The sequence below is a fragment of the Meira miltonrushii genome (genome assembly GCF_003144205.1).
Source record: "Meira miltonrushii strain MCA 3882 unplaced genomic scaffold FA14scaffold_1, whole genome shotgun sequence".
NCBI classification, from domain to species: Eukaryota; Fungi; Basidiomycota; class Exobasidiomycetes; order Exobasidiales; family Brachybasidiaceae; genus Meira; species Meira miltonrushii.
The window spans coordinates 1,853,003-1,879,382 of NW_020289943.1; the positions used below are offsets into that span (position 1 = coordinate 1,853,003).

Below are 26,380 nucleotides of genomic sequence, written 5' to 3' on the forward strand. Positions count from 1 at the left end.
CCGCGGGCCATTCTTAACTGGGTTTTCATGCCTTCCCGCACTTTGCGCCACGATAAAAGAATGCTTCCCGCTTCTAGACTTTGTATTCGCACAAAATAGTATGATGATCAATGACATTAGATTCATTTTTGCATTTTGCTAAAACGAAAAGAGGGTAAACTCTATCGTAAAGCGATGATGTATGATGAAAAGATAAAGAGTACAACAAGATTGAATGATAAAAATTATGCAAAAAAGGGAAAAACCATTAAGTTGAGAAGGAGAAGATGGTGATGAGATGATTAGAATGAAGCCTTCTCGTCAGCATCACCAGTCTTGGCCATGATTTCGTGCTTGTTCTCATCAGCAGTGGCTTCTTCGTCACCCTTGATGTATCTAGCGGCTTCACCTTCCAATGCATCACGACGAGCGCGGATTTCTTTGTTGGCAGCGGATGATTTGAGTGGCATAACAGTTGCGTATAACTAAAAAAAGGGAAGAATAAAAAGTTAGCATAGCTGATCAACGAAACACACAACAGAATGGTGATATTTACCTCATCGGCCTCTTCCAAAGACAATCCAGCGGTCTCCATGATGAAGAAGTAAGCGAAGAGCATGCAACCGAAACATGTACCGGCCCAGATGAAGAAAACTTTTGAGCCCAAACCTGCATTTCCCTTTCCTGGGTTGACGAGGTAAGGAGTGGCGTAACCGATACCGAAGTTCCACAACCAATTAGAAGCAGTGCACAAAGAGAATGCCTTTGCACGAATAGCAAGTGGGAAAATTTCACCACAAACGACCCAAGCGGCAGGACCCCAAGTAGAAGCGAAACCGGCAACGTACAAGCAAACGAGAGCAACCAAAGCACGTTGAGCGTTTTGATTACTGGTGGAAACAGCTGTACCGATGATTGCAACCAACAATTCACAGATGAACATCCAAGCAGCACCCCAGATCAACAAACGACGACGACCGGCACGTTCCATTGCCCACATACCAGGGATGGTGCAGACGACGTTAACGACGTTGGAAGCAATAACGAAACCGTATGGGTTAGATTGACCTGTTGACTTGAAGAATTCAGTTCCGTAGTAGAAGATGAAGTTGATACCGGTGAGTTGTTGGCATCCTTGCAAGGAAGTACCGACCAAAGTACGTGTGAGGAATTTACGTGAGTTTGGCTTGAAGCAGTCAGCGTAAGAACCGTTACCGTGAGTCAATTCCAAGTCCAAGTTGGTTTGAATGTCAGCAACTTCAGCACGAACGACTGGGTCGTCAACATCGGTTGAGTTCAAGAAGGCCAAAGATTTGGCGGCACGGTCATGCTTTCCACCACGGATGAACCAACGAGGAGATTCAGGCAAGAAGATGATACCGATTGACATGATGATTGCGAAACCGATTTGAATGGCGATTGGGATACGGTAAGCACCTGAATCAGTACGAGTGTTTGTTGAGTTGTTAACGATAGCAGCGATCAAAAGACCAATTGTGATGGCCCATTGGTAACCAGAGACAACGGCACCACGAATCCATCTTGGAGCAGTTTCGGATTGGTACATTGGAACGATTGTAGAGATAACACCGACACCCAAACCAGCAATAACACGACCGGCAACGAAAAGACCATCTTGATGCATTGAAGCAGCGACTTGCAAAGCAACACCAATAACAAAGATTGCCATTGCAACTTGCAAACCCCAACGACGACCAAGGAAGTCAGCAATTGGAGCACCGATAAGGGCACCAAAGAAGGTACCTGCACTCAAAATTGAGACGAACAAAGAAGTACGACTGGTACCAAGTTCAACTTTACCGCCATCTTGTGGATTTGGATAACCGAAATCGTTGATAAAAGTGTTTGAAGCAATAACACCGGAAATTGTACCGGTATCATAACCGAACAATAAACCACCAAAAGCGGCAAATGCTGCAACTGCAATAGCAGGTAGAGTTTGACGAACGCTCTTGGGGCGAACGGCAGCAGGTTGATTACCTGTGTTCAAGGTAGGGACGACACCTGGCATTTTGACTAAGGTAGATAGGGAGGAGGAGATGTCTTGATGATGAAGTGGGGAAAAGAATGTGGGAAAGGAATGAAGAGGATGCAGTTTATATAACTTTTTGTAAACGGGATCAAAAGGGAAGTTTCAAGCCGGAGAAAAGAGATGTTGGGGAAAAAAGCAGGAGAAAAACTTCTACCGTGATCAACACCGAAACAACCACGACAATGAAAGAAAAAGGTCTAGGCGGGGTCAAGTAGGGGAAAAAATCTCACCGAAGAAATGGGTATTGACAGACGTGAAGCCACAATTGTTTTACAATACTAAAAGCTGAAGTTGAAATTGTTCCTGATAATCTACATTTGTGCATATTTTCAGTATGTCATACAGTTTATTTATTCATTCTCCCCCGCAAGGCACTTTAGCGGGGCACCATAATGGTTTGATTTAAGCATTTGGAGGGGTAAGGGGTAAGTAAGGCCAAATAATAACATTCTGGACTCTAATAAATTTCTAAAACAAAGGGAGGAATGACAGTCATACACCGTTATAGCAGTAATTGTCTAGGTTCAAGCATGCAAATGCAATTAAATGCCAGTCCAGAACAGGCGATTGAACTGTATCGCACGTATGAAAACTGTTGAGTGACTGTCAGACTGTCTGTCTGTCAGGAATTTAAACAACCCCGGCAAGGTATTGGACAAGCACATGAACCTAGACCTGCCCAAAAGGACCTTGTTCGGTAGATCTCAATTTACGCAGAACACGACAGAGATGCATCCCGAAGCAAGACAACAACAGTGTTTTTATGCTACTGCATGAATTATATTACGTACGCGTGTCTGTCGGTGTAGCCGAGCAGTGTCAGTTTGTTCCTTCTAGAATCTTTTCTTGCCTCGCTTCGGATGTTTACCATTACCACTTCTGCTTCTATTCTGCCGCACATTAAAAAAAGCATTTCCCGTTTAGGTCGAAATCTATCAACCGCTTATGCAATTCGCATGGGCCTACACACAAGGATCCGGCGTGTATGCCGCTAGATACAGTGTAAAAGAAAATCAAGCCACAATCTTATTCGGCTGGTTGGGTTCGGGTTAAATGCCATGCCAGTTTGCACACCTGCAAGAAACCACTCACCATGCACTCTTTTACGGATAACGCTAACTTTTTAGCCACGGTGGAACTTCGGGGAAATTCGGTGCATAAACAGCACTAGAGCCGCGAGAATGTTATTTTTGTATGAGTCGAGTGTGTCCCCTTCCTTTTTTTCATCCCGTGCTTATTTCATTACTAAGAATAACACTCATTCTATCCTCATTCATTAATATTGCCACTCATCCGCTCTTTTCGGCAACAGTTTCATCGTCGTGGGAAATACGGTCCAACAAACAAAAATTCTAAGAATAAAACAGCTCATAATGATGATGTTCACCATGTTAAATTGAAACTTTCTCGGCAAAAACGGCGATTGCAATGCATGTTTGAGTCTTGGGTTTGCATTGATTTATGTGCAATGTACAAGCGATCATTTCGCTTAGTTTTATCACCTGCGATGCTGTACATGCAATAACTGCAAGAGAAAGACGGAAACGAAAAGAATTGATTCAGGTACGACCCTGAACGAGAAATACATCCTGTCATGCGTTCCTGAAATGGTAATGAGATGAACAATATGAATATGCACATAGCCCGCGGCTCAACTTGCCAACATGCTTTATTGACTAAAACGATAGCCAATCTAAATAGTAAGCAAATTTCTTATTTTGTGGAGATTTTTATTTCGCGGGAGAATTGTTTGATGCAACCCATTCTACCCCATGGAGTGAATGATCGAGACCGGCAATTGATTTAAAATTTGGGGAGGTGCTTTATTCTATGTCGTATGACAGTACCTAGATCAGAACGGCACCGACAGCTATCTATGCACTGCATCCACGACGGCAACTTGGAAAGGCTCCGGAAAGCCACCTTCTCGCCTAATTTTGGTGCCTTTTGATCGTACCTGCATTCTGCGTCTTTTATTAAAAGTCAACGCATCCTCTTTTCCACACGTGAGTGAATGAGAATTCGAATAGCTATTAAACAATACTGTACAGAATTGAAAGGAATGATTGCTACATGGTGAAAGATTGTGTGCTAAAATGAAGAGAGCGTTTTCTGTTTAAGCTTTGGACGAATCCGTTTGCTTAACCGGTAAGCGAAGGATAAATCGAAGGATGTCGATCTTACGTGTGACCTTTTGAGTTTTGATGTTCTTTATACGAACCAAAATCAAGTTAGCAATCCAAATCAAAGCGAAGACTGGTACGCCACCGATAAAGATGTAGGTCATTGTCTTGGTCAATGCTTGTAAGATTGCATCCCTCTCAGGCCCATGTGGAAGTTGATAAACTTGTTCGGGTGTTATACGGGCATATCTGCTAAGATCAGTTCCTGCTGGTAGCATTGTTCGAACCAAGTGTGGGAATTGTGCTGATAGGATTGCGCCGGAAACTGAGCTACCAATTCCACCTCCCAAACGTTGAGAGAAGACGATAAAGGCAGTTGCTTTTGCCAGTAGTCTACGGTCTGTAATATTGGCTTGAACGGTCAAGATGGGTTGCTGGATAACAGTTCCGATTCCTAGCCCCAGTAAGATCTGCGTACCAATCTGGAAACCTAGCGGGCTATCGACTTTCTGGAAGTAAAGCAAAGCAGCTCCAGCCACTCCAAACAATGGACCAAAAACAGTTTGTGGATAATAGTGTCCTGTATTCTTTGCCAAAATGCCAGTAAACAACGAAACGATCGCAAGAGTGATCATGAAAGCCAACATATCCACACCTGCCAGCGTTGCTGATCGACCACGAACGGTTTGAAAGAAAAGAGGGATGAGGTAAGTAAACGTGATTGAATTCCAAAAAGTGAAAAATGATAAAATTGCACATCCAACAAAATTTGCATCTTTGAATAAACGAAGGGGTACCAATGCACGCTGTTCACCTAGATATTTGAACCATAGTCCCGATAAGATTGCTACCACACTTGCGAATGCGATTGGTGCCCAGGTCGTGATCGATTTCCAGCCGTTTTGATGTGCTTGTTGGATTGGAATAACAAGCATGCATACCAAACCGGTGAATAAGACGGTACCGATGATATCCATCTTTTGCAATCTTTCCATGACTTTGATAGGCTGTGCCTTGTTCGATCCCAATGGAGGTCTCGATTTGAAGAGGAATGCAACTGCTAACCAGGCTGCTCCTCCGATTGGTAAGTTAATGTAGAAGACCCATCTCCAAGTGACATGATCGGAAAGTGCACCACCGATCAAAGGACCAGCGACCATTGAGATTGCAAAAAGTGCACCAAGGATACCCATATATTGCGCTCTTGCAGTGACCGTTGTAGTTTCTGCCAAGATTTGCATTGATGTCATAAAGATTCCTGCTGCTCCTACCCCACTCACAGTCCTGCCAGCAAGAACGGCTCCCATATTCGGTGCCACTCCACTGACCAAACTACCAAGTTCAAACAAAAACAAAGCTACCATGAATACATACTTCGAGCTAAAGAACGCCAAAATTTGACCGAACAAAATACTAAAGCTTGCTTGACCTATCAAAAAAGTTGTTGGTAACCATGCAATATTTGCTTGTCCTCCGATATCATTCACGATTGGAACTTGTGCAGTTGCGACTACTGTATTGTCCAAAGAGATCATAAATACTACCAAGCATAATCCGAAGAAGATTGGTATGAACTTAACTGGTGATAGGTATTCAGGTCCTTGTGTTTCGTCTACGGTGGTGATTGATCCTTCACGATCGACACTGGGTGTTTCTGGATCCTTTTCGTTGTAGTTGTCTTTGTGATGCACATCGTTGATCAATGTGCCACCACTTCTACTGTGATGCAACACACGTCCATCCTCTCCTAAATGCTTGATCACGTCCAAATTGGGTGGCATTGGTGGATGTTGTCTGTCATCATCTTTGATACTTGCAGCTCTTGAATGTACTGCTGTACGGTCTTGTGGTGTACTTGAAGGTTCTCCAGCAATCACTCCGTTCTGTGATGCTGGCACGATTGCTGCCATTGAACCATCGATTGCTATTACCGTATTGTCCACCACAACTTCATTTTTGCTCTCTGACATCTTGAAGGAGGAATCTTTGAGGGGGACGATGGTGAGAAGAGAAGATATGGTTTTTATTATTCTTATCGATCTCGGCATCTTTTTCATTCCATCAAATTATCATTATGCACTTTCAGAATCTTAAGTAAAACACCGTGATGTTTCTATGGAAAGAAGATTGAAACTGAACCCCACTTGACAGTCTAAGAGAAGCAAAAGGTTGCATATGCAGATGCATGTTATCCATCGGTATCCTTCTCTGTGACAGATGAGGATAGGAAATTATTTTCATTAGCGTAACGCTAATTGTGAATCTTGATTTCTTTCTACACTTCTCATAAGCCGTTGTTATGACCATTGTTCCAAACAAACAAAAAGAAGAAGCCGATGCAGAGATATACACGCGCAGTGCAGAACATACAGTGCTAAAGTGCGGGAACTTCAGATCGTTAACGCATTCAACACACGCTAATGCTTTATAGTAAGACAAGATCCTAAACCCGTTATCCGACAAAACAACTCATTCTATAATCCGTATCCCGGTCATCGATTCCTGACTGATTGTACCATCACGATTACATAAGAATAGAACGACTTCATCATTCATCTTGTCGTGATCATCAGCTAAGTGTATGTGATCAATCATTGCTCCCAAGCCAATTTAGGGCAAAACACGCATTCTACAACCATACCTTCTAAACATATCGGGTACAAAAGATTGAAAAGCACAATCCCAAAAGAGAGACACCCCACCAAAAATGATCATAAAGCCTTCCTGGCCAAAAATAGAATCAAGATCACTAACCAACCCTGTCCTCGCTATGCCGGCGTACTAGACTGAGTTTAATCACCGAATCCTGTCAAAACTGCATGAAAAACGGAGTACCGGCCACCGAAGATCTTTGATAGACGACACGGCCAAAGGATACAGCGCGGGGAATTATTGCTCTTTTTGGCCGTGAGTAAAGCAGCCAAATCTTTGACGGTAGAAAAGTAAAAGAATGATCTAAAGCTGACAGATTGACAGCTCAAGGCGGCTGCCCGCTTTCGACGGAGCTGTCCGTCCGCCCAATAGGCACAACAATCCAAGCAAAAAGAGGGACCAAGTCAAATACAAGACTCGAATCTAGACACTCCCGAGTGTCAATGCAAAGATGGTAATGTTAATGCGATGTACAGCATTTCGGATCGAATGCATTACATAGGCCTTGTTTTGTGACTTTAAAAGATGTTTTGGGGATCCGGAACAAGTCGTGAGAATCTGCTGAGTTTTTATGTAAAACAGAACATGCTCAGATCTGTAAGGAAGGCGATGAACAGTATAGTTGTATAAGTTTTCTTTCCTTGCTATGAAATCGATTTTCGCGATACCTTTTCTCTATACCATCATCTCAGTTTGATAGGCATACAATTTCTCTTCATTCATCTTTGAGTGCTGAGACTATCTCTAGATGGAAAAGATGGCTTCTCCTAATCAAGACGTTCAACAAACATCAGTAGATTCTGTTCACTCATTGAATCACTCTCAACAAGTACAAGCGCAACAGAGTGAGATACATCAACAAGCCTCGAATAGAGAGGGCCAAGGAAACAATTCGACGACAGATAATCCAAACAACGAGCAAGAAGCTTCAGGTGAAGAACCACCTTCATCACAGCAAGCTTCAGGCGGTGAGCAAGCTAATCCGACTTCAAATCAAGACAATATAGATCCCGCATCCCTACCAAGTAGAGCACGAGAGACCGAAGAAGGGGAAGCACCACAAAATAGTGTAGAACACGGGAATGAGACCACTCAAAATACGTTAAACGTAACCCCTGGTAATACGAACTCTCAGCAAACAGACTCAACAGAAACGTCCAGCGATAAAGAAAAAGCAATGAACGAAAAGCTGCCTAAGTACGAAGATTTCTTCACCGATCTCCTCTTAACGGCTTGTTTATCCGTGTATAGCGAAAACGCTGATTTAACTTCTATCTCTAAGATCAGTATTTTCATCGGATATTTTAGCCTACTTTGGTGGTCATGGTGGTCACAAACTTTATTCGATGTCCGTTATAGAGGTAAGTATGAAAATGACCTTCTTATGGAATATTATCAAAATTTTTTGCGTGGTGCTTCTATACTCGGTAGGATTGGCTTCGCATCTGTTTCATCCGAATTCGTCCACGGTGGTTATCGGGACTTCGCTGTCTTCTACGTTCTTTCAAGGGTTATTTTAATCTTTGATTATCTTATGTTAATCTTTTATATTGAGGATGGATCACCGGGAAGTTCTGATAATCCCCAAAATACTACGGAAAGTCAAGAAGCGACCGAGTATCATAATACTAACGGAGATTATAGTATAACCGTAATGTAAGACACTGCTAACCAGCTATCGGTCACAAGCATCAGTAAAATACAATGTCATTGGATCATTATTGTAGGAACAATCATCTCTATCGTTTTTTGGTCCGGAAGTGTGTTTATCGATGTTGATAAGAATACGGTGCCGCGTAAGGCTGTTGTGTTTTGGTGTATTGGAATTTCGGTTGAAATTATTGCACAATGGTTTATTGAAAGTAAAAGTTCCCTTGAGCATCTTTCGAAAACTCCAATGGTGAAACGTTTGAGAACTTTTTCGTTCATGGTGTTTGGAAATGGTTTCGATAATGTTGGTCAAGCACTCAAGTTAGTCGGTCTTTCTTTCAATAGTAGGGGTGGTTCACAGGACGGAGGAAATGCATTTATCGCATTTTTGAATGGAATTGCAAGTGTCATAATTGTGATTTTATTGTTCTTTGACTACTATCCGGACGTTGATAAGAATAAATTCGATGCCGATCCTGCACAAATAGCGCTGTGGTGCTATACTCATTTTATTTTGCATGTTACTTCCGCGGTACTGATGATCGCACTAGGACAGACAATTTCGTATATCAACACTCTGACAACACTCATACAACTGCACAATCATCCTTCATCATATTTGCCTAAAGATTCGGATTGGCAAACATATATTAATTCTCCAAATCTAACGCAAGTTTTCAACAACAATTCAATGCCAGCTGCTGGAGATATACCAAGTAACTATACACGAACGGTCGTAGAACTCATCGCTACAACCATTTCTTTACGGGGAGCCATCGTTCCGGAACTGGACTTAGCTCAACGTTTATTCGATTCCACAAAACCATTCAAGGATTTCAGTTTGCCTCCTGCTGCCAGTACTGCATATGGAAAATACGTCGACGCAATCAATGCAATGCAAAAGGCGGACAGTCTCGACCGTTATCTCTCTGAAAATTTTTTCAACTTTAATCTCGTTTACATCTGTCCTGCAATCTACTTGTTTGGTAACACAGTGCTCAAAGAACTTGAACATCGTAGAACTGATGAAGACGCAGTCAGCAGGAGAGCAAAGAATTTTAGCCAATGCATCAGAATTTGTTGTGGTGTAATCCTTGTTTTGGTGCAAGTTATTCTTTTACTTACATTCGGTCGAACGGACCCGAGAACAATGGCAGTAGAAAGCGGTCTGATAATTCTTGCTTGCATTTTGATGCTGGAATCATTCTTGCAAATCGCTCTTAAAATTTACTTCAGATTGTTAATCGCTCTACGACGAATTCTCCTTGAAGAAATTTAAACTTGATGCAGCCACCTTTCTCCAAAACCAGGTATTCGGTGTTCAAAGGCATGTGGCAGCACCACATTACGCCCGTATGCTGTACGACGGACAATGACTCCAACCTATGTAGATACAGCTAGCTCATGGACTAAGATCATTTACCCATCAATCATCCATTCTTCTTGTGTTGTCCTATCGTCAGCCATCTGTTGTGGCAGACTATTCAAGTGAAGTGCGACCTTTACCTGCACGACCTATTTCTCCCCCTCTCTTGATCCGAACAAGATCGTATGATTCAAATTACTGTATCGTATTGAATGGTATTGTACATTGATGACGTTCACTCTTCCTTGCATTCGTACACCTGCCTTGCTACTTCATCCCATTTGCTTCCTGGCACTTTATGCATAGCAGCGTAATCCCTTTCGAGATGATGCAATCTCTTCCCGACCAAGACCAAACTATGTAGAGGCGGTCCAAAAGCCTTAATTGCACGTATTTGCGCTCTTTCAGCTCTTCTTTTCTCTAATTCTTGTTCTGATGCCATTTCATCTGCATCATCTTGTTCTTCTTCTGCTTGTAATTCTTCTATACTTGGCGATGCCAATGCCAACAACTCTCCCAATGTTCCTGCAAGAATCAATTCGGTATCTGTTCCCATTCTGCATAATGCGACTGCCAACGTTGAATCTGCTGATAAGACTGCATTCTGTGGTTGTTCAGTTGCTGTTGCATGCGAAGAAGCTGCCAGCAATTGTGTGATCAATTGTGGAATCATCATATACCTTGGAGGTTGAAAACGTTCGATTCCACGTGCCATATCATGTTCACTTTGTTCACGTACTTTGATATCACTCAAGACTAAAGTGTGATTTCCGATTTGCATGTTCTCTGCTATTCTTGCCATCCAACTATCCGGTTTCCATGTTTCAGTCCAAAAAGGTACGCTTATCGTTTGACCAAAGTTGTATGGTTGCAAGCCACTAGATGCGATTGCTGTCATGATACTTGCATTATGGATGATCTTGACTGGGATTGGTGGAACGGATTGACGTGCCCGTAAGATCAAATCTGTATGTGTAGTAGCGCTCAATGGATCGCCAACAACACAAAATGAAACGTCATCGTTTTGTGCATTTGCCAAGATTGCATCTGATTCTAATTCAACTGTTTCTCGGTGAGCCAGTATGATTGATTTTCCGTATAATTCTTCCAAATTTCTTTGATAATCTTTTGACATTAAGATTGAAGTATATGCTTCCAAATATACCCGTACACTTCCACGTACTGCTTCCAAACCTCTTAGTGTGATATCCTTCTCATCCCATAACCCCAATCCGACGACGTAAAGGACCATTATAACTCTTTCTCCGTTTGTCGAAGGAAGTGAGAAGCACTGATTGTGTTTGTGCATTCAAAATTTCTATAGGAAGGAAAGAAAAATAAAATGCAGGAAGCTAAAACAAACAGCGCGATACGCCAATTCACCGATTAAATAATCAATTCACAATCCCGGCGCCTTTTTACCTCTTAACCACCGATTATCATGCTACGCCAGAGCCGCGCTAGCTGATCTTGATTACGCCCTTTTTGACGCCCAAATATGACTTCCATTTGAAGTAAGTAGAGGTAATCTCAGTTTATTCTCAGACAAGATCATTGAGCCCACGGGAAGATGAGGGTATCACACTTTGTTGTAAATTGTTTTGGCTTGGGTGTGAAATAAGTTCCGCCTGTTTCCTGAGAATTGATTGAAAATGTCAAAAGTAAATGTGCGAAACGCGGTTAGCCGCTTGGATTTGAGAGTGTTAAAGTGCCAGTAACACGTTCCACATGGCTCTTTCTCTTTCTTTTTTGACAGGAATCAAAAGCGGAAATGGGACCGAGTAAAGTTTTGTAATGCAGATCCTTCTCAGATGAAAAGTACAATGGACAAACATCATGACTTGTCTATATGCAGATGTTGTTCATTAAAATACATACTCTTTTTCATCATTCTATAACCATCTATCTCTTAACTCGGTGACACGACCAATCTCTCTCTCCACTCATCATTGAGTGCTGAGTCAATCTCTGGAAGATGAACAGAATGCCTTCTCCGAAAGATGACAACAAAAAGCCATCAATAGAATCCATTCGACTTGCTGAGAATAGACCGTCATCACAATCACAACATGCGCAGGCGCAACAGAGTGAGATGCATACACTCGCTTCCCAAGAAGGAAACCAGAGAAACACTCATATGATTCAAATCGAACAACAAGAACTAGAAGAGTCAGGTAAGAAATCCCCTTCATCACAACGAACAATCGACGAAAAACATTTCGATCACAAGTCAAGTCAATACGATGTAGAAGCAGCCAGCTTACCCAAAATGGAACGCAAAGTAAATACGACCGAAGAAGAGGAAACAAGTCAAGATGATGCAGATGAAGATAAAGAATTGAATGATAATCCTAAACAAAGAATGCACGTAAGCATGTTTAGTAATCGAGATGACAAGAACCAGCCACCCTCAAAACAACCCGGCTTCGATGATTTATTCTTCGATCTTTTACTAACGGCTTGTTTGTCCGTTTACGGTAATAATGCAGACCTGGCCTCAGCTTCCAAAATCGGTGTGTTCATTGGATACTTCTCTTTACTCTGGTGGTCATGGTGGTCGCAAACTTTGTTCGATGTTCGTTTCAGAGGAAGGGATCGATTTGGTTTTTATATGCAATGCGGTCAACGTATAGTCCGAAGTACCTGTTTAGGTGTTTGGGTAGCCTTTGCCACTGTTTCATCCGAATTTGCCCGTGGAGGTTATACGAACTTTACCACAATTTACGTTTGTTCAAGAGGAACTTTGATTGCCGATTATTTGCTTGTGATCGCTCGCACTTACATTCATAAGACTAAATTTTGGGATGATGATATACCTTTTGCCGTCGAAAGACGTGAACGATCGCACATTTCTGAAAGACAATGTCATTTGATCATCATCGGTGGAACGCTCATCTCTATGGCTCTTTGGATCGCAAGCCCATACGTTGTCGATAATAATCATACACTGCCACCTGCAGTGATTGGAATGTGGATCGCTGGTATTGCAGTTGAAATGGTTGCAGAGATGATTGTCGAAATATTTGGATCTCTTCGCTCTATATCTGCAACTCCGATTGTTGAACGTTTGGCATTGTTCTCACTTATGGTCTTCGGTAATGGTTTCGAGAATATTGGTCAAGCACTCAATCAAATCAGTCCAGGCAGTCGTGATTTCAACAGAGGAGGCTTGCCTGTTGGAGGATGGTCTACTCTCACGGTATTAAATGCTGCTGCAAGTGTGATAATTGTGACTCTGCTTTTCTTTGGCTATTTTTCAAGAGCTATAAAGGAATTTGTTGCACATCCTGCGCGGATAATGACGTGGTGCTATGCTCACATCGTTTTGCACATCGCTTCTGCAGTTTTGATGATCGGATTGGGAAAAGTAATTCTCTATGTCAACACTCTTAGTGGACTTGTACGATTTGGACAAAATGCTTCAATTTACTTGCCCGATGATGAAGGATGGCTAAACTATCTCAATTCCACAGGACCGGATGAAACTCTCAATAATGGCACTATTCCAGCTTTGGATGATATACAAAACTATTATGCACGTTCGATTATAGCAATCTTTGCTACGATCACATCTTTGCAGGGAGCAATCATTCCGGATGTAGATTTGGCAAATGCTTTGGCAAATTCTACAGAACCTTTCAAGAATGTTCAATTACCACCTGCTGCCAGTACTGCTATTGGAAATTATGCAAACGTGATCACTGGAATGCAACAGACCGACAGTTTAGATCAATATCTTTCACAAAACGCATATAACTTTTATTATGTTTATCTTTGTCCGGCGGTTTATATGTTTGGCGATATTGCACTTAAATTACTTCAACATTCTGCAAACGGATGGCGATCGATTGAAAGGCCGATAATAATAAGTCAATCGATTAGATTGTTTTTTGGCGTTGCTCTTGTCTTAGTGCAAATTGGATATTTGATTGAGTTAGGTCATGCTGATCCAGAGACGTTGGCGGTTGAATGTTGTTTGATCATTCTTGCTTGTATTATGATGCTAGAATCTTTCTTACAGATCATTTTGCTATTTATGCCCACTTTTCATAAAATATATAGAAGACATATACTGAGAAAACGAAGAGGATCGCTTTCTCTCTCTGTCTAATTCATATCTTTGTACAAAATGAATTGCTATATGAATACGGGTGTTGTATTCTGTGTTCCTGAATTTGTTCCTCTTGCTCGGATAAAATGCTTTTGATTGTTCAAAGAAATGACGCATTTACGCAGCGCAAATTTACACGCAAAATACCGCGGGATGCTGTCTGTCTGTATGCTAGAATGGGAATTTATGCACGACCTGTGATTGCATACACGCAATCGGCGTATCTCAGCCGTTCGGCGCTAGTGGAGTGTGTGTGTGTGTGTGTGTGTGTGTGTGTGTGTGTGTGTGTGTGTGTGTGTGTGTGTGTGTGTGTGTGTGTGTGTGTGTGTGTGTGTGTGTGTGTGTGTGTGTGTGTGTGTGGGGAAGGATGAGAAGTTCTTGAGAGATATAACTTTATGAGAAGGAAGTCCTCTTCTCGTTTAATCACCATCACCTTCTGGCAACCTTGTGCTGACGTTGTACTGTCCAACATGATGCGAATTGGCCTTTCACGAGGCATACCGCATAGCCTTCCATTGGCACGATTGCCCGTTCAACAGCAAAGAAGTGTTGCACGTTTGGCTTTATCTCGTTCAAAGCTGACAGGACAAAGAGCTTCGATTCGTTACACATCTACTGCTGCTCCTCCTCCTACTCCTCCGCCAACAGCACCTCCATTGCCTCCTCCACGTCGTCCAGGATTCTTTGCACGTCATCCGGCAATCAAATGGACATTGTTCGGAGCAGGATCAATCGTGTTTGGTTTAAGTTCAACGGTGTTGATCATTTTGAGTTATGATGCATTTACGTACAAAGAAGCACATGTGGATAAAGTACCTTTGACTCCATTGGCAATGCATCCAACACCGGGAGGACCAAATAATCTACCGATCTTGAGTCACTTTGTCGATGAAACAGTAGACGTTCTACCTGAATCCAAAAAGAAGGAACGTTTGGTCATCGTCGGTGGAGGTTGGGCATCCGTTGCTCTTTTGATGAACCTGAATCCGGATGAATATGATGTTGTTCTCGTTTCTCCAAATAACTTCTTCTTGTTCACGCCTCTCTTACCAAGTGCAACCGTTGGTACAGTTGAACCACGTACGCTAGTAGAACCTTTGCGAAAGATCTTGGCAAGAGTAAAGGGACACTACATTCAAGGCCGTGCTGTTGATGCAGTGATGGGATCCGCATTGCCATCTACTCAAGGTGGTGAGGATCGCTTATTGGAAGTGGAAGTTATTGACGGACATACACCCGATGAAGCTTCTAGTATCGATGGCGCTTCAAATCACCTCGGCAAGCATGTATATATCCCGTACGATCGCTTGGTCGTTGCGGTTGGAGCAGTAACCAACGATCACGGCGTCCCCGGATTGGAGAATTGTTTCCACTTAAAGACCGTACAGGATGCACGCAAGATTCGCAGTCATATTCTGGATAATTTGGAAATCGCTTCTTTGCCCACAACGACTCCCGAAGAACGTGATCGTCTGTTGAGCTTTGTCGTTTGTGGTGGTGGTCCAACGGGTGTTGAAACGGCAGCAGAAATTCACGATATGTTGGACGAAGATATTCTGAAATTGTTCCCTAAACAATTACGTGCGTCATCGGAAGTACATTTGATTCAATCAAGATCTCACATTCTCAACACGTACAGTGAAGCAATTTCAGAGTATGCAGAAAAGAAATTCTCTCGTGATGATGTGAACGTGATCACGAACGCAAGAGTGAAGAGAGTGGAACCAGATAAGGTTATCTACACAATCAAAGATGAAGATGGAAATTTGACAGAGAAAGAAGTACCTTCTGGCTTTACACTTTGGTCAACGGGAATTGCCATGTCTCCGTTCACACGTAAATTGACGCATCTTTTGCCCAATCAATCTCACTTGAAGGCATTGCAAGTTGATAGCCATCTTCGTGTTCGTGGTGCACCTTTAGGAAGCATGTATGCTATGGGAGATTCAAGTACGGTGGACACTCATCTGATCGATTATATTTATGACTTTGTGGATCAATGCGATACTGATCATGACAGCAAGCTCAACTTTAACGAATTCCAAGTCTTTGCACAATCGATCAAACGTAAATTCCCGTTGGCATCTAAACATTTCAACAAATTACAAGAAACGTTTGAAAAATACGATAAAGATCGTGATGGCCATCTAGATTTGAACGAGATTGCGGAAATGTTGTTGGAAACACAAAACAAGATGACTGCTCTTCCTGCAACTGCACAAGTTGCATCGCAACAAGGAAATTACCTCGGTAAGAAGCTAAACAAGCTGGCCAAGGTGCGTAATGAGGGAAGGGACATGAACCCGCACGACGAGTCGGACGTGTTTGACCTAGATGATCAAGTTTATGATCCGTTCCAATACCGCAATTTGGGTTCTTTGGCTTATATTGGGAATGCGGCTGCATTTGATATTCCACTTCCCGGACCCTTACAACCTATCGGATCTTTTGCTGGTGGATTAGTTGCAATGTATGCTTGGAGATCTTTCTATCTATCTGAAGCAGTTTCAACACGGATGAAAATTTTGCTTTTATCAGATTATATCCGTCGTGGCCTTTTTGGTCGTGATGTTAGTAGAATCTAGAATATTCTAAATGCTGTATGTATATTATTCTTTGCTTTATTAAATATTAGACAATTGCTTTAACCATCATTAAAGAAACACGCTTAAGATGAACGCGATTAGATAAAGTTTGACACAGTCAGCCTTATATTTTTTTTTCTTCCGAAAAATTAGGCTTTCGGATGGTTTGAGAGGCACTGTGACAGTGGCGGAAAATCGGAATTACACTCCGCATACGCAACTTCATTTTCAGAATTCTAAAATAGAAATTTCATTTTACGCCTCTTTCCATCATCTTCTTCTTCCCGCTGCGGTCAGAAAGCTCAACTTAGAACGGCATGCACTTTCTATAAAACACACTCACAATCTGAGACGCTCATTACACAATTAATCAAGATGGATGGGTTAAATGCATTAGAAGAAGATTGCGTCCCGCCTCGGCTTTTGATCATCGATCATCACGACAGCTATACACACAACCTGTTGATTTGCTTATTGGATGGACTAGCGGCAAAGATTGAAAGAAGAGGACCCTTTCCAGAACGAGCACGAGAGATTGCCTCAAAGCTACTACTCTCTAGAACGACAATCTTACCATTCACTCATCCGATTTGGCAAGATGAAAAACAAGCAAAACAAAAGTTATTGCCGAACTACGATGCTTTGATCTTAAGTCCTGGACCGGGTAGACCGGATAGCAAAGATGATTTTGGCGCTTCTATGGTCATCTTGCAATCTTTCATGCGCAATTCCGATGAATTGTTGCCGACTTTGGGTATCTGTTTGGGACATCAAGGAATTGCAATTGCGTGTGGTGGCAGTTTAAAGAGGGCAAATAATTTGAGACATGGGATGAGCAGTGAATTGATTGTGATTGATGATGCTGCAAACAACTCCTGGCCATCAATCCTCGGCAACGTCCAGCAAAGTGCAGGTATGACCACATACAACAGTCTTGTAGTCGATGAAGCATCCTTTCCAGAAGATTTGAAGGTAACAGCACATGCTATGGACGCTCCAGTTGAGGAAGATGAAGGCAAGACAGAGGAACGTATAGTGATGGCATTGCAACACACCAAGCATCCTATTTGGGGTGTTCAATTCCACCCTGAATCGATTGCCAGTCAAGGTGGACACGCCATCCTCACCGACTTCTTGGACAATACTCACGCTTACTGGAAGCAACAATCGGAAAGCAGTCAGACTTCACTGGCTAATCGTGCTTTGTCCAAGTTGAGATCATGGCGGCAAGCAGAGCCAGTGCAAGCGATCGCCGGAGATACGTCCACTTCGGCGTCAAGAAGCACTATGGATACAACTTTCTCTTTGTCAGATTCGGCTGAGGATCCAATAAGGTATACCGCCGCCATGCAACCCCTTGGAAGGTATGATCCCACGATAGCTCCCAGTATCTTCAAAGAAGTCTTTGGCGGTCAATCTTCTTCAGTTTGGCTTGACAGCGCTCGCCCAGGCGGTCATCATAGCCGGTACTCCTTTATGTCTGTGCCTTCTTGGTCTATTCGATATGATGTTGAAAGCAAGACAATTATCGCTCAAGGTAACGGAAAGAAAACTGAGCTATTCCTGGGAGAGCAAGGTGGAAACAGTCGTGCAAATGTTGTACAAAAGCACGGATTACCTACGCCAGAATTGAGTCGGACCAATTCACCAGAAGCATCACACTTGAACGAACAGGAAGAGCAATCGGCTAGCTTTTGGACTTGGCTCGATCAGGCTCAGCAAACTCTACAGAAAAGATGTGATACTTCCAAAATTGGAGACTTACCGTTCAAGACAGGGTTTGTGGGGTACTTTGGCTATGAGATGAAGTATGAGTCACTGCCTCAAATTGCCTTTCCACCGAATTTGAATTCAGAGAACACAAAATGCGGATCCTCCTTCCCTTCATCCTGGTTCGGCTTTTGTGACAAGGCTCTAGTGATCGATCATGAAACCAGCCAATGGTACACAATCGGACTTGTGCAGCGCCCCGGACGAAACCCTACACATCTCAATGCGGGCTATCTTTCCGAGCTAATGGAACGATTGGACACGCAGGTCGGCATATCTCCCTCACATCTGGAAGAGTGGACAGAATCTGTACGTGAAAAGCTGAACGGGATGAATGCAACAAAACCTTCTGGTGTGGTCACGAATCGCCTCTTGCCATCTATGAGACCAATCGACACATCAAGCGAATACATGAATAAGGTAGAACGAGCACGCGAACTCATCGCTGAAGGTCAAAGCTATGAGATTTGTCTCACTACCGAATTCGAAGGTCAACTGTCCGAAGAAGATGCAGAAAATCATTTTGACTTCTACACAAGCTTGCGAGCGCGTAACCCTGCTCCATTCTCGGCGTTTTTGCAACTCGATACGGTTGATAGCGATGGCAAGCCGCAAAGCATCCTATCTACGAGTCCTGAAAAATTCTTTGGAATTGATGCTGATGGGCTGGTAGAGATGAAGCCGATCAAAGGCACTGCAGCACGGGCAGGGTATGGCAAGGGCGAGAAAGACATCCTTCAAAGAGTCCGTAATGGTGATCGCGAGAGCATCCAATGGTGCAAGGAAGAAGACGAAGAGCGAATTAAGCGTTTACATGCAGATGCAAAAGAACGAGCGGAGAATCTCATGATTGTCGATCTGATCAGGAGGGACTTGTTGCATTCTTGTCGTCCTGAATCAGTCAAAGTGACAAAATTGATGGCTATTGAATCGTATGAAACTGTTCATCAACTCGTCACAACTGTTCAAGGACGAAAAGTTCCAATTTCCAGCAAAAGCAGCACTAATGATACTGCTCACGATGGTATCGGCACTGTTGAAGCGATCCGACAGTGCTTCCCGCCCGGCAGTATGACCGGTGCGCCCAAAGTGAGAAGCGTTCAATTGCTCGAAGAACTCGAGCATGCACAACCTCAAAGAAAAGCTCGCGGGGTTTATAGCGGCGCTTTAGGATGGCTTGGAGTTGATGGAGCAGTAAACCTCAACGTCGTCATTCGTACAGTTTGTTTGAATGGCAACAAAATATCTGTTGGAGCAGGAGGTGCGATTACTTTCCACTCCAAACCTGCAAAAGAATGGCAAGAAGTTTTAGATAAAGTTGGAGCGATTGCACCTGTTGACTTTGGCGGTGCAAAAGAATAATAAATTTGCCATTCCTGTATTTGTAATCTTTAATTCATATTGTATACATAATCCATCCATTTCATCCACTCTTTCTGTGTGTTTACAACTCTGCGAACATGCAACAAAGGAATTGTTTTTATAGTCTACAAATGGCTAAGAAGATCCTAAAATGCGAAAGGTAATCATGCTGATCTGGGTGCAGTAGCACGAACACGCTTCGATCCTGCTTGTGGTGCCGGTGCAACAACCCAACCAATCAAAGCGGTAAGTCCACGAAGAACTTCAGGTCGATGTTTAGCAGCAGCAATAACGATACCAACGCTCATTCCAAATAACAATCTCTCAGCTTGTAAAGCACTCTTTTGTCCTTTCGATAACCATCCTGGCTTTGACATTTCTGCTAAAGCGAACAATGCTCTTGGTGCAACATACAATGCCATTTCGGCTCTCTTGCGTTTCTCTTCGATAAACACACTCCAGCCACAGGTCCATGAACCAAGGATGGGTCCTAGACCGCTATCCCAGTACCGGAAAGAGATATTGGGGAACAAGCGTGGCAAGACCATCGAACGTGCCATGCAAACCATGAACCAAATACTTGCAATATAAGTTGACAAGAATGTTGCACTACGCATACTTCCTTTCAATACTTTCGTTAAAGCTTGAATAGGTTCACGTTTGAATTGTCCAGGTCCAAAGATTAACCTTGGCACCAAATGAACCGGGAAATAAATTCCCATACAAACTTTCCATGCACGTAAGAAACGATAAAGTGCATTTTTGAAACAATTCGGTCCACCAATACCGCAATGAACCAATTCACACGGTAATCCACCCAAATCTCCTCTGCCTCGTGGTCCTGCGGCTCCATGTAGAATGTACTGTGATTGATCGCCATTCTTGATCGCTTCTTTCTTCATCTGTTTTGCTTCCTCGCGAGTATGTGGTAATCTTGTGATGTCTCCCCATCCGTAAGGATGTCCCATTGATTCTGATAGCGATCCTAGCAGATCAATTGCTGCTGGCTCAGTTTGTCGATCACCGTATCGCAAGTAGTGCGGCTTGCCATTTCTGATACACCTTAGTGCTTCCAATAGACGATGATCCATGCTTGCCAAATTCGAAATCCATTTCACATATGTAGGTGGTAAGCGTTCAGGATGATAGAACCAATTGTACATGATGATCGCACATGCAACAACGAAAGTCAATCCTTCTGCTTGTTCTTTTCCAAATCTGCCTAACGATTGCAACAAGTGAACAGGTAACGATGTTCTTGCTTGTCTTTGAGCGTTATTCAAGTGATTACGGGATGTGTCCAACTTCATTCCCGCAGAAGGTCCTACTGCAGTACCTCTCAAACTGATACGAGAAGCGAAAAGAAGTGGTACAACACGAACGAAAGTATCCATTGCACGTACCAAGGCAAAGAGGGATAGATCGATCGTTGGACTTGCTGTGCCGAGCTCGTCACTAGAAGGATCAGTCTGAGCGGAAGATGAAGAGCGAGAGCGAGAAGGATCCTTCTCATCCTGAGGAGATGAGGGGGGTAGTTTAGCGAAGGATTTCTCTACCGGACTTCTGCTTCCCTTTTCTAGTGGTGTTGCAGGCACACTCAAACTCGTAAGACGGGCCAAGAAATGTCCTCCTGGAGCCAAAGGTGTCGGTAATAATCTATTGTTGCTCGATGATTTGCGGAAAGGAATTCGAAATGGATATTGTGCTTTGAGTGCGTTATGGTCTCCTATGGCATCCTTTTGGATCATATAGAGGGCAAAGGAACTCGAGATAGCAGCGCTGACGAATGTGCTGAATGCTTGACGACGGCCTGTTCTGACGGCAGCATTGGTGAATGCGTTCTTGGTAGGGCGCATGAGTATGCTCGAGATGAGAGAATCCATCAACATAGTACTAGTCATTGCAAGAGCACAAGTGAATGCTACACCCTTTGGTCCCAAGGAAGTCAAAAGGGCCTTGACGATAGATTGCAACAAGAGCGGTAGTTGCTGTAGGGCTGGTTTGATTCCATCTCCGTATAATGTTGTTTTCGAGCTTGAAGGAGCTTCTATTTGTGTGCCAGTGGATGTTATGCCAAGTGATGATTGTGAAGCTGCTCTTTCTTGTGAAATACGCTTTCGTGTACGTGCGATTGTGCGCAGGGTGACGACTACATATCGTAATACTTGTTTGAATAATGTTGGTAAAACGTCTAATAGGTATCCTAGCATGAAAGCTCTTGATGTGGGCTGAATCAAGGATGAACCAGGTCCATTGCGCAATGATTCGATCAGCTTTGTTGATGCCATGCTGTCTATTTCTATGATGAGGGAGGAAGAGTTGTCGTGTGATTTGATGGCTTTTGTACGCCTGTCGATCTTTCAAAATGGAATGATCCTCTTCTTTGAAGCTCTTGTCAAGCCGCTAGAATGAATGATCTAGGGCTGACAATGAGTACAAAGTGATGGCATCAAGTCAAAAGCCAGCTTACCTTGTCATCCTTCCAAATCCCCCCAGGCACGGTAAAAGCGAACTTAATTTCCGGTCATTATATGCACTCTTGCTTTTCAACACACAGTGCGCTTTTTGACTTCCGATTCAATGATACGCGGGGCTAATGCCTACAATTTATACTCTCTCCGCGCACCAGGGTTGAACGCGCCTTCTGCTGCTTGATGCACACCACCAACCAAACTGCCGCTAAAAGTCCAACACTACTCACGCTAAAGAGCGGTTGTTATTCTCATGGCCATGAAACTACAATATTCGCTTGAAAACTTTGAGACTGTCTTGGAATGGTGATTCAAACGTAGAAAAAATGTTACAAATACTATGAGAAGGATAAAGTAATGAGGAAAGATAAATATGAAGAAAACGATATAGAAAATGTAACTTTCCTGATGAAACTTGAATTAAGGTAAAAGATATAAAATATTTGTATTTTCAATCAAGTTGCTTGATAAAAGAATAATGTAGAGGCTATCTGTATAGTCTGACCTTAACAGCCTTCGTTCCAACTTTCTTATGCCTTTCTTATGATCTACCATATACGGTTAGACCTCTTAAGCCTACACCGCTTATGGCGGACTTAAAACAACCCACGTGTCATGATAAACGCGTAAAACAGTGGCTTTAACGGTGTAAAATGTGTGAGCTTTGGTAAGGCACTGACTGACTGCACTGGGCTCTTTCCCGTTCCTGCAAAAGAAGCTTTATTTTTTTTTTCACTTCTCTTTTCAAGAAGCGAGCAACGGAATCAAATCCGAAAGATGCGAAAGGCTAATTCAAAACCACCATCCCCTCTTTCATCCAATGAATTGGTGAATGACGAAAAGGATACAAAGCAATTGAATTGCTTCTTCCATCGTCTATAGCCTTTCAACACCTTTCCTTTACAAAAGCATTGGTTGGTCACCATGCTAAACACAATCATGGCCGCTCGTGCGGTGCGGTCACCTGCCCGTCAGATGTATGCCCGTTCCCACATCACAAAACAGCTCTCCATGTGCTCAAGGTCTTGCATTGCTTCCTCATCCAGAGGCCTGGCAACCGCAGCAACCGAGCGTAATTCCCCCTCTTTAGGTTCAAAACCACTTGCAGAATCTTTATTCGCTCCTTTGGACAAATTTGCTCCTCGTCATTTAGGACCTCGTGGATCAGATCAAGAACAAATGCTTTCTGCTCTTGGTTATTCTTCCATCGAAGATTTCGTCAATGATACTCTACCCAATTCTATCCGTCTCAAACCGGCTGAGGGTGTAGAACAGAGGCTACCAGCGCTATCTGAAAGCGAACTACTCAGAAGGGGAGACGAGATTGCCAAAATGAACGAAGTAAAGAAAAGTTTAATCGGTATGGGATACTGGAATAGCAATGTGCCTCCAGTCATCCTACGTAACATCTTGGAAAATCCAACCTGGTATACTAGTTACACACCATACCAAGCAGAAATTGCACAGGGAAGACTCGAGTCATTGATCAACTACCAAACCATGGTCAAATCTTTGACTGGTCTTGATATTGCCAATGCTTCCTTGCTCGATGAAGCTACCGCCGCTGCTGAAGGTGTCATCTTAGCGTACAACCAAGGCAAAGGCAAAAAGAACACAATCCTCATCGATCGAGCAGTTTTACCACAAACCGTTGCCGTCATTCAACAACGCGCCAAAGGTTTTGGTATCAAGGTTGTCCAATGTGACTTGCGTACACCACAAGGTACTCGTTTACCCTACGGAGAAGGCGAAGGATCAATCAAACGTGAAGATGTGATGGGTATATTGGTTCAATATCCCGACGTTGATGGTCGTATCGTTGATTGGTCCTCTTTGGCAGAAGAGATTCACAAAGATGGCGGTTTGGTGATCGCAGCTACTGATCTGTTGGCTTTGACGATGATCAAGCCTCCAGGAGAATGGGGAGCAGACATTGCTGTGGGTAATGCAGCCCGTTTTGGTGTCCCACCAGGATATGGGGGTCCTCATGCTGCCTTTTTCGCTGTGCGTGATGGACTCAAGCGTCGTATTCCCGGTCGTCTCGTTGGTTTGAGTAAGGATGCAAATGGCAAGCCCGCCTACCGTCTTGCTTTACAGACCCGTGAACAACACATCCGTCGTGACAAGGCTACTTCAAACGTTTGCACTGCTCAAGCTTTGTTGGCGAACATGAGTGCCATGTACGCCGTTTACCATGGTCCTGAAGGTCTCAGAAAGATTGCTGCAAAGACTCATGCTCTGACTCGCTTGTTGAAACATATTCTCGTCACTTTGGGTTTCCGTGTCATCAACCGTGATGGTGCATTCTTTGACACACTTACCGTTGATCTTTCCACTTCTGGAGTTGGAGCTGTTCGCGTTCATTCGATCGCATCTGATGCTGGCTTGAACTTGCGCAGAATCAGTGGATCTCGTGTCGGTATCACACTTGATGAAACTGTCAGCATTGAAGAGATGACTGATTTGGCAAACGTGTTCAGAACAGCAAAGGAAAGCGGTAAAGAGGTTGTGGATGAAAAGAATGCCTTCTCCCCTCAAGATCTCATCAAGCTTGCTGGCGACCTTGGATTGGATGCTTCATCCGTTGAGACTCTGTCTATCGCAACACCTACACCAGCTTTGCCTAGTGATATACCCGCATCAGCTGAAGCAGACAAGTTCTTGGCACATGCCGATGGCCTACCCGATGTTGCCGATTTCGCCCGTCAATCAAAATACCTGACCCAACCAGTATTTAGCTCACATCAGAGTGAGACACAACTGCTGCGATACATTCATCATTTGCAATCAAAGGATCTCTCTCTGGCCCAAGCAATGATTCCTTTGGGAAGCTGCACAATGAAGCTAAACAGTACATCAAGCATGATGTTACTGTCGAAGCCTCAATTTGGCGCTCTTCATCCTCTCATTCCGGAAGATCAAGCTCGCGGATATGATGTCTTGATTCGAGAACTTGAGCGGGATTTGTGCCTTTTGACTGGCTTCCCCGCTGTTAGTCTGCAACCAAACAGTGGAGCACAAGGTGAATTTGCTGGTTTGAGTGTGATTCGCGCTTATTTGGACAGTATCAATCAATCTCATCGCGACGTTTGCTTGATCCCTAATTCAGCACACGGTACCAACCCAGCAAGTGCCATCATGGCCGGAATGAAGGTTGTCGCTGTGAAGAACAGACATGATGGTACAATTGACATGGACGATTTGCGCGCAAAGGCAGAGCAACATAAGGAAAAGCTTGCCGCTTTCATGGTCACTTATCCAAGCACATTCGGTGTATTTGAAGATGGTGTTCAAGAAGCATGCAAGATTATTCACGACTTTGGCGGTCAGGTATACATGGACGGTGCAAATATGCAAGCTCAAGTCGGATTGACGAATCCTGCTCTCATTGGTGCTGATGTTACCCATTTGAACTTGCACAAAACATTCTCCATTCCACACGGTGGAGGTGGTCCAGGTGTAGGACCAATCTGCTGTGCAGAACACTTGGCACCTTATTTGCCCGGTCATCCTCTTGCATCCGTTGGTGGTGAACGTGCGATCGATCCTATTTCTGCTGCACCAGTCGGTAGTGCAAGCATTTTGACAATCGCATGGGCTTATATCAAAATGTTGGGCTGGAAGGGATTACGTCAATCATCTGTCACGTCTTTGCTATCGGCTAACTATATGGCACACAGACTGGCACCTCACTACAAGCTGCGTTACAGTAACGAGAAGGGTCGTGTCGCCCACGAATTCTTGTTGGATTTGGCTGACCTATCCAAGGTTGTCAGCGTTAGCGATGTTGCCAAGCGCTTGGCAGATTACGGCTTCCATGCGCCTACTTGCTCTTGGCCAATCAGCACTGGTATGCTTGTTGAGCCAACAGAAAGTGAATCGTTCGATGAAATCACACGCTTCTGCGATGCAATGATTGCAATCCGTAAAGAGATTCAAGATGTTGTCGACGGCAAGCAAGATGCTCACAACAATGTTCTCAAGAATGCACCTCACACCATCGAGACTTTGATTGGTGAGAAGTGGGACAGACCTTATTCTCGTGACACAGCAGCATACCCTGTCGAAGGCTTGAGAAGTATCAAATTCTGGCCTGCAAGTGGACGTGTTGATGATGCACACGGCGACAAGAACCTTGTTTGCGAATGTGGAACGGTTGAGGAATATGCTTCTGAATGAAAGCACAGAAAAGGTGAGTGATGGTTTCGATTTCTGTTGCCACGGATGAGAATTATCCCAATTTTTAACGCTCAGTAAT

At 43.5% G+C, this 26,380-nt stretch overlaps 9 protein-coding genes across 9 annotated transcripts; 5 read left to right on the forward strand and 4 right to left on the reverse strand.

The window, feature by feature from the left end:
• Positions 1-113: 113 nt before the first annotated feature.
• Positions 114-2,236, reverse strand: FA14DRAFT_170131 (putative monosaccharide transporter). The gene is made up of 2 exons (XM_025500261.1): positions 536-2,236; positions 114-464 (listed from the first exon to the last, which is right to left on the reverse strand). Exons 1-2 carry the CDS (start codon positions 2,009-2,011, stop codon positions 282-284), a joined length of 1,659 nt encoding a protein of 552 aa, XP_025357558.1. The 5' UTR covers positions 2,012-2,236; the 3' UTR covers positions 114-281.
• Positions 2,237-4,065: 1,829 nt separating this feature from the next.
• FA14DRAFT_159391 (MFS general substrate transporter) lies at positions 4,066-6,455 on the reverse strand. Its single transcript, XM_025498189.1, has one exon. The coding sequence runs from the start codon at positions 6,123-6,125 to the stop codon at positions 4,149-4,151; it is 1,977 nt and encodes a 658-aa protein (XP_025357559.1). The 5' UTR covers positions 6,126-6,455; the 3' UTR covers positions 4,066-4,148.
• Positions 6,456-7,564: 1,109 nt separating this feature from the next.
• FA14DRAFT_183391 (uncharacterized protein) lies at positions 7,565-9,897 on the forward strand (the record flags this gene model as incomplete). The annotated part of the gene is made up of 2 exons (XM_025501314.1): positions 7,565-8,463; positions 8,503-9,897. The coding sequence occupies 2 exons, from the start codon at positions 7,565-7,567 to the stop codon at positions 9,734-9,736; spliced, it is 2,133 nt and encodes a 710-aa protein (XP_025357560.1). The 3' UTR covers positions 9,737-9,897.
• Positions 9,898-10,058: 161 nt separating this feature from the next.
• Positions 10,059-11,075, reverse strand: FA14DRAFT_152663 (Diphthine synthase; the record flags this gene model as incomplete). The annotated part of the gene is made up of 1 exon (XM_025497546.1): positions 10,059-11,075. One exon carries the CDS (start codon positions 11,073-11,075, stop codon positions 10,059-10,061), a length of 1,017 nt encoding a protein of 338 aa, XP_025357561.1.
• Positions 11,076-11,644: 569 nt separating this feature from the next.
• FA14DRAFT_159392 (uncharacterized protein) lies at positions 11,645-13,984 on the forward strand. Its single transcript, XM_025498190.1, has one exon. It carries the CDS (start codon positions 11,808-11,810, stop codon positions 13,932-13,934), a length of 2,127 nt encoding a protein of 708 aa, XP_025357562.1. The 5' UTR covers positions 11,645-11,807; the 3' UTR covers positions 13,935-13,984.
• A 356-nt stretch (positions 13,985-14,340) lies between these two features.
• On the forward strand, positions 14,341-16,588 carry FA14DRAFT_159393 (nucleotide-binding domain-containing protein). The gene has a single exon (XM_025498191.1). It carries the CDS (start codon positions 14,405-14,407, stop codon positions 16,517-16,519), a length of 2,115 nt encoding a protein of 704 aa, XP_025357563.1. The 5' UTR covers positions 14,341-14,404; the 3' UTR covers positions 16,520-16,588.
• Positions 16,589-16,620: 32 nt separating this feature from the next.
• On the forward strand, positions 16,621-19,651 carry FA14DRAFT_141364 (ADC synthase; the record flags this gene model as incomplete). Its single annotated transcript, XM_025497131.1, has 2 exons — positions 16,621-18,095; positions 18,198-19,651. Exons 1-2 carry the CDS (start codon positions 16,895-16,897, stop codon positions 19,649-19,651), a joined length of 2,655 nt encoding a protein of 884 aa, XP_025357564.1. The 5' UTR covers positions 16,621-16,894.
• FA14DRAFT_159394 (uncharacterized protein) lies at positions 19,651-22,208 on the reverse strand. The gene has a single exon (XM_025498192.1). The coding sequence runs from the start codon at positions 21,937-21,939 to the stop codon at positions 19,816-19,818; it is 2,124 nt and encodes a 707-aa protein (XP_025357565.1). The 5' UTR covers positions 21,940-22,208; the 3' UTR covers positions 19,651-19,815.
• An 853-nt stretch (positions 22,209-23,061) lies between these two features.
• Positions 23,062-26,301, forward strand: FA14DRAFT_163214 (putative GCV2-glycine decarboxylase P subunit; the record flags this gene model as incomplete). Its single annotated transcript, XM_025499803.1, has 2 exons — positions 23,062-23,099; positions 23,169-26,301. The coding sequence occupies 2 exons, from the start codon at positions 23,062-23,064 to the stop codon at positions 26,299-26,301; spliced, it is 3,171 nt and encodes a 1,056-aa protein (XP_025357566.1).
• Between the last annotated feature and the right edge of the window lie 79 nt (positions 26,302-26,380).

Coding starts and splice junctions, on each gene's coding strand:
- FA14DRAFT_170131 (XM_025500261.1), bottom strand. CDS start 2,011: ATGCCAGGTGTCGTCCCTACCTTGAACACAGGTAATCAACCTGCTGCC. Junction 465..535: donor CTTTGGAAGAGGCCGATGAG/GTAAATATCACC, acceptor CCCTTTTTTTAG/TTATACGCAACTGTTATGCC.
- FA14DRAFT_159391 (XM_025498189.1), bottom strand. CDS start 6,125: ATGTCAGAGAGCAAAAATGAAGTTGTGGTGGACAATACGGTAATAGCA.
- FA14DRAFT_159392 (XM_025498190.1), top strand. CDS start 11,808: ATGCCTTCTCCGAAAGATGACAACAAAAAGCCATCAATAGAATCCATT.
- FA14DRAFT_159393 (XM_025498191.1), top strand. CDS start 14,405: ATGATGCGAATTGGCCTTTCACGAGGCATACCGCATAGCCTTCCATTG.
- FA14DRAFT_159394 (XM_025498192.1), bottom strand. CDS start 21,939: ATGGCATCAACAAAGCTGATCGAATCATTGCGCAATGGACCTGGTTCA.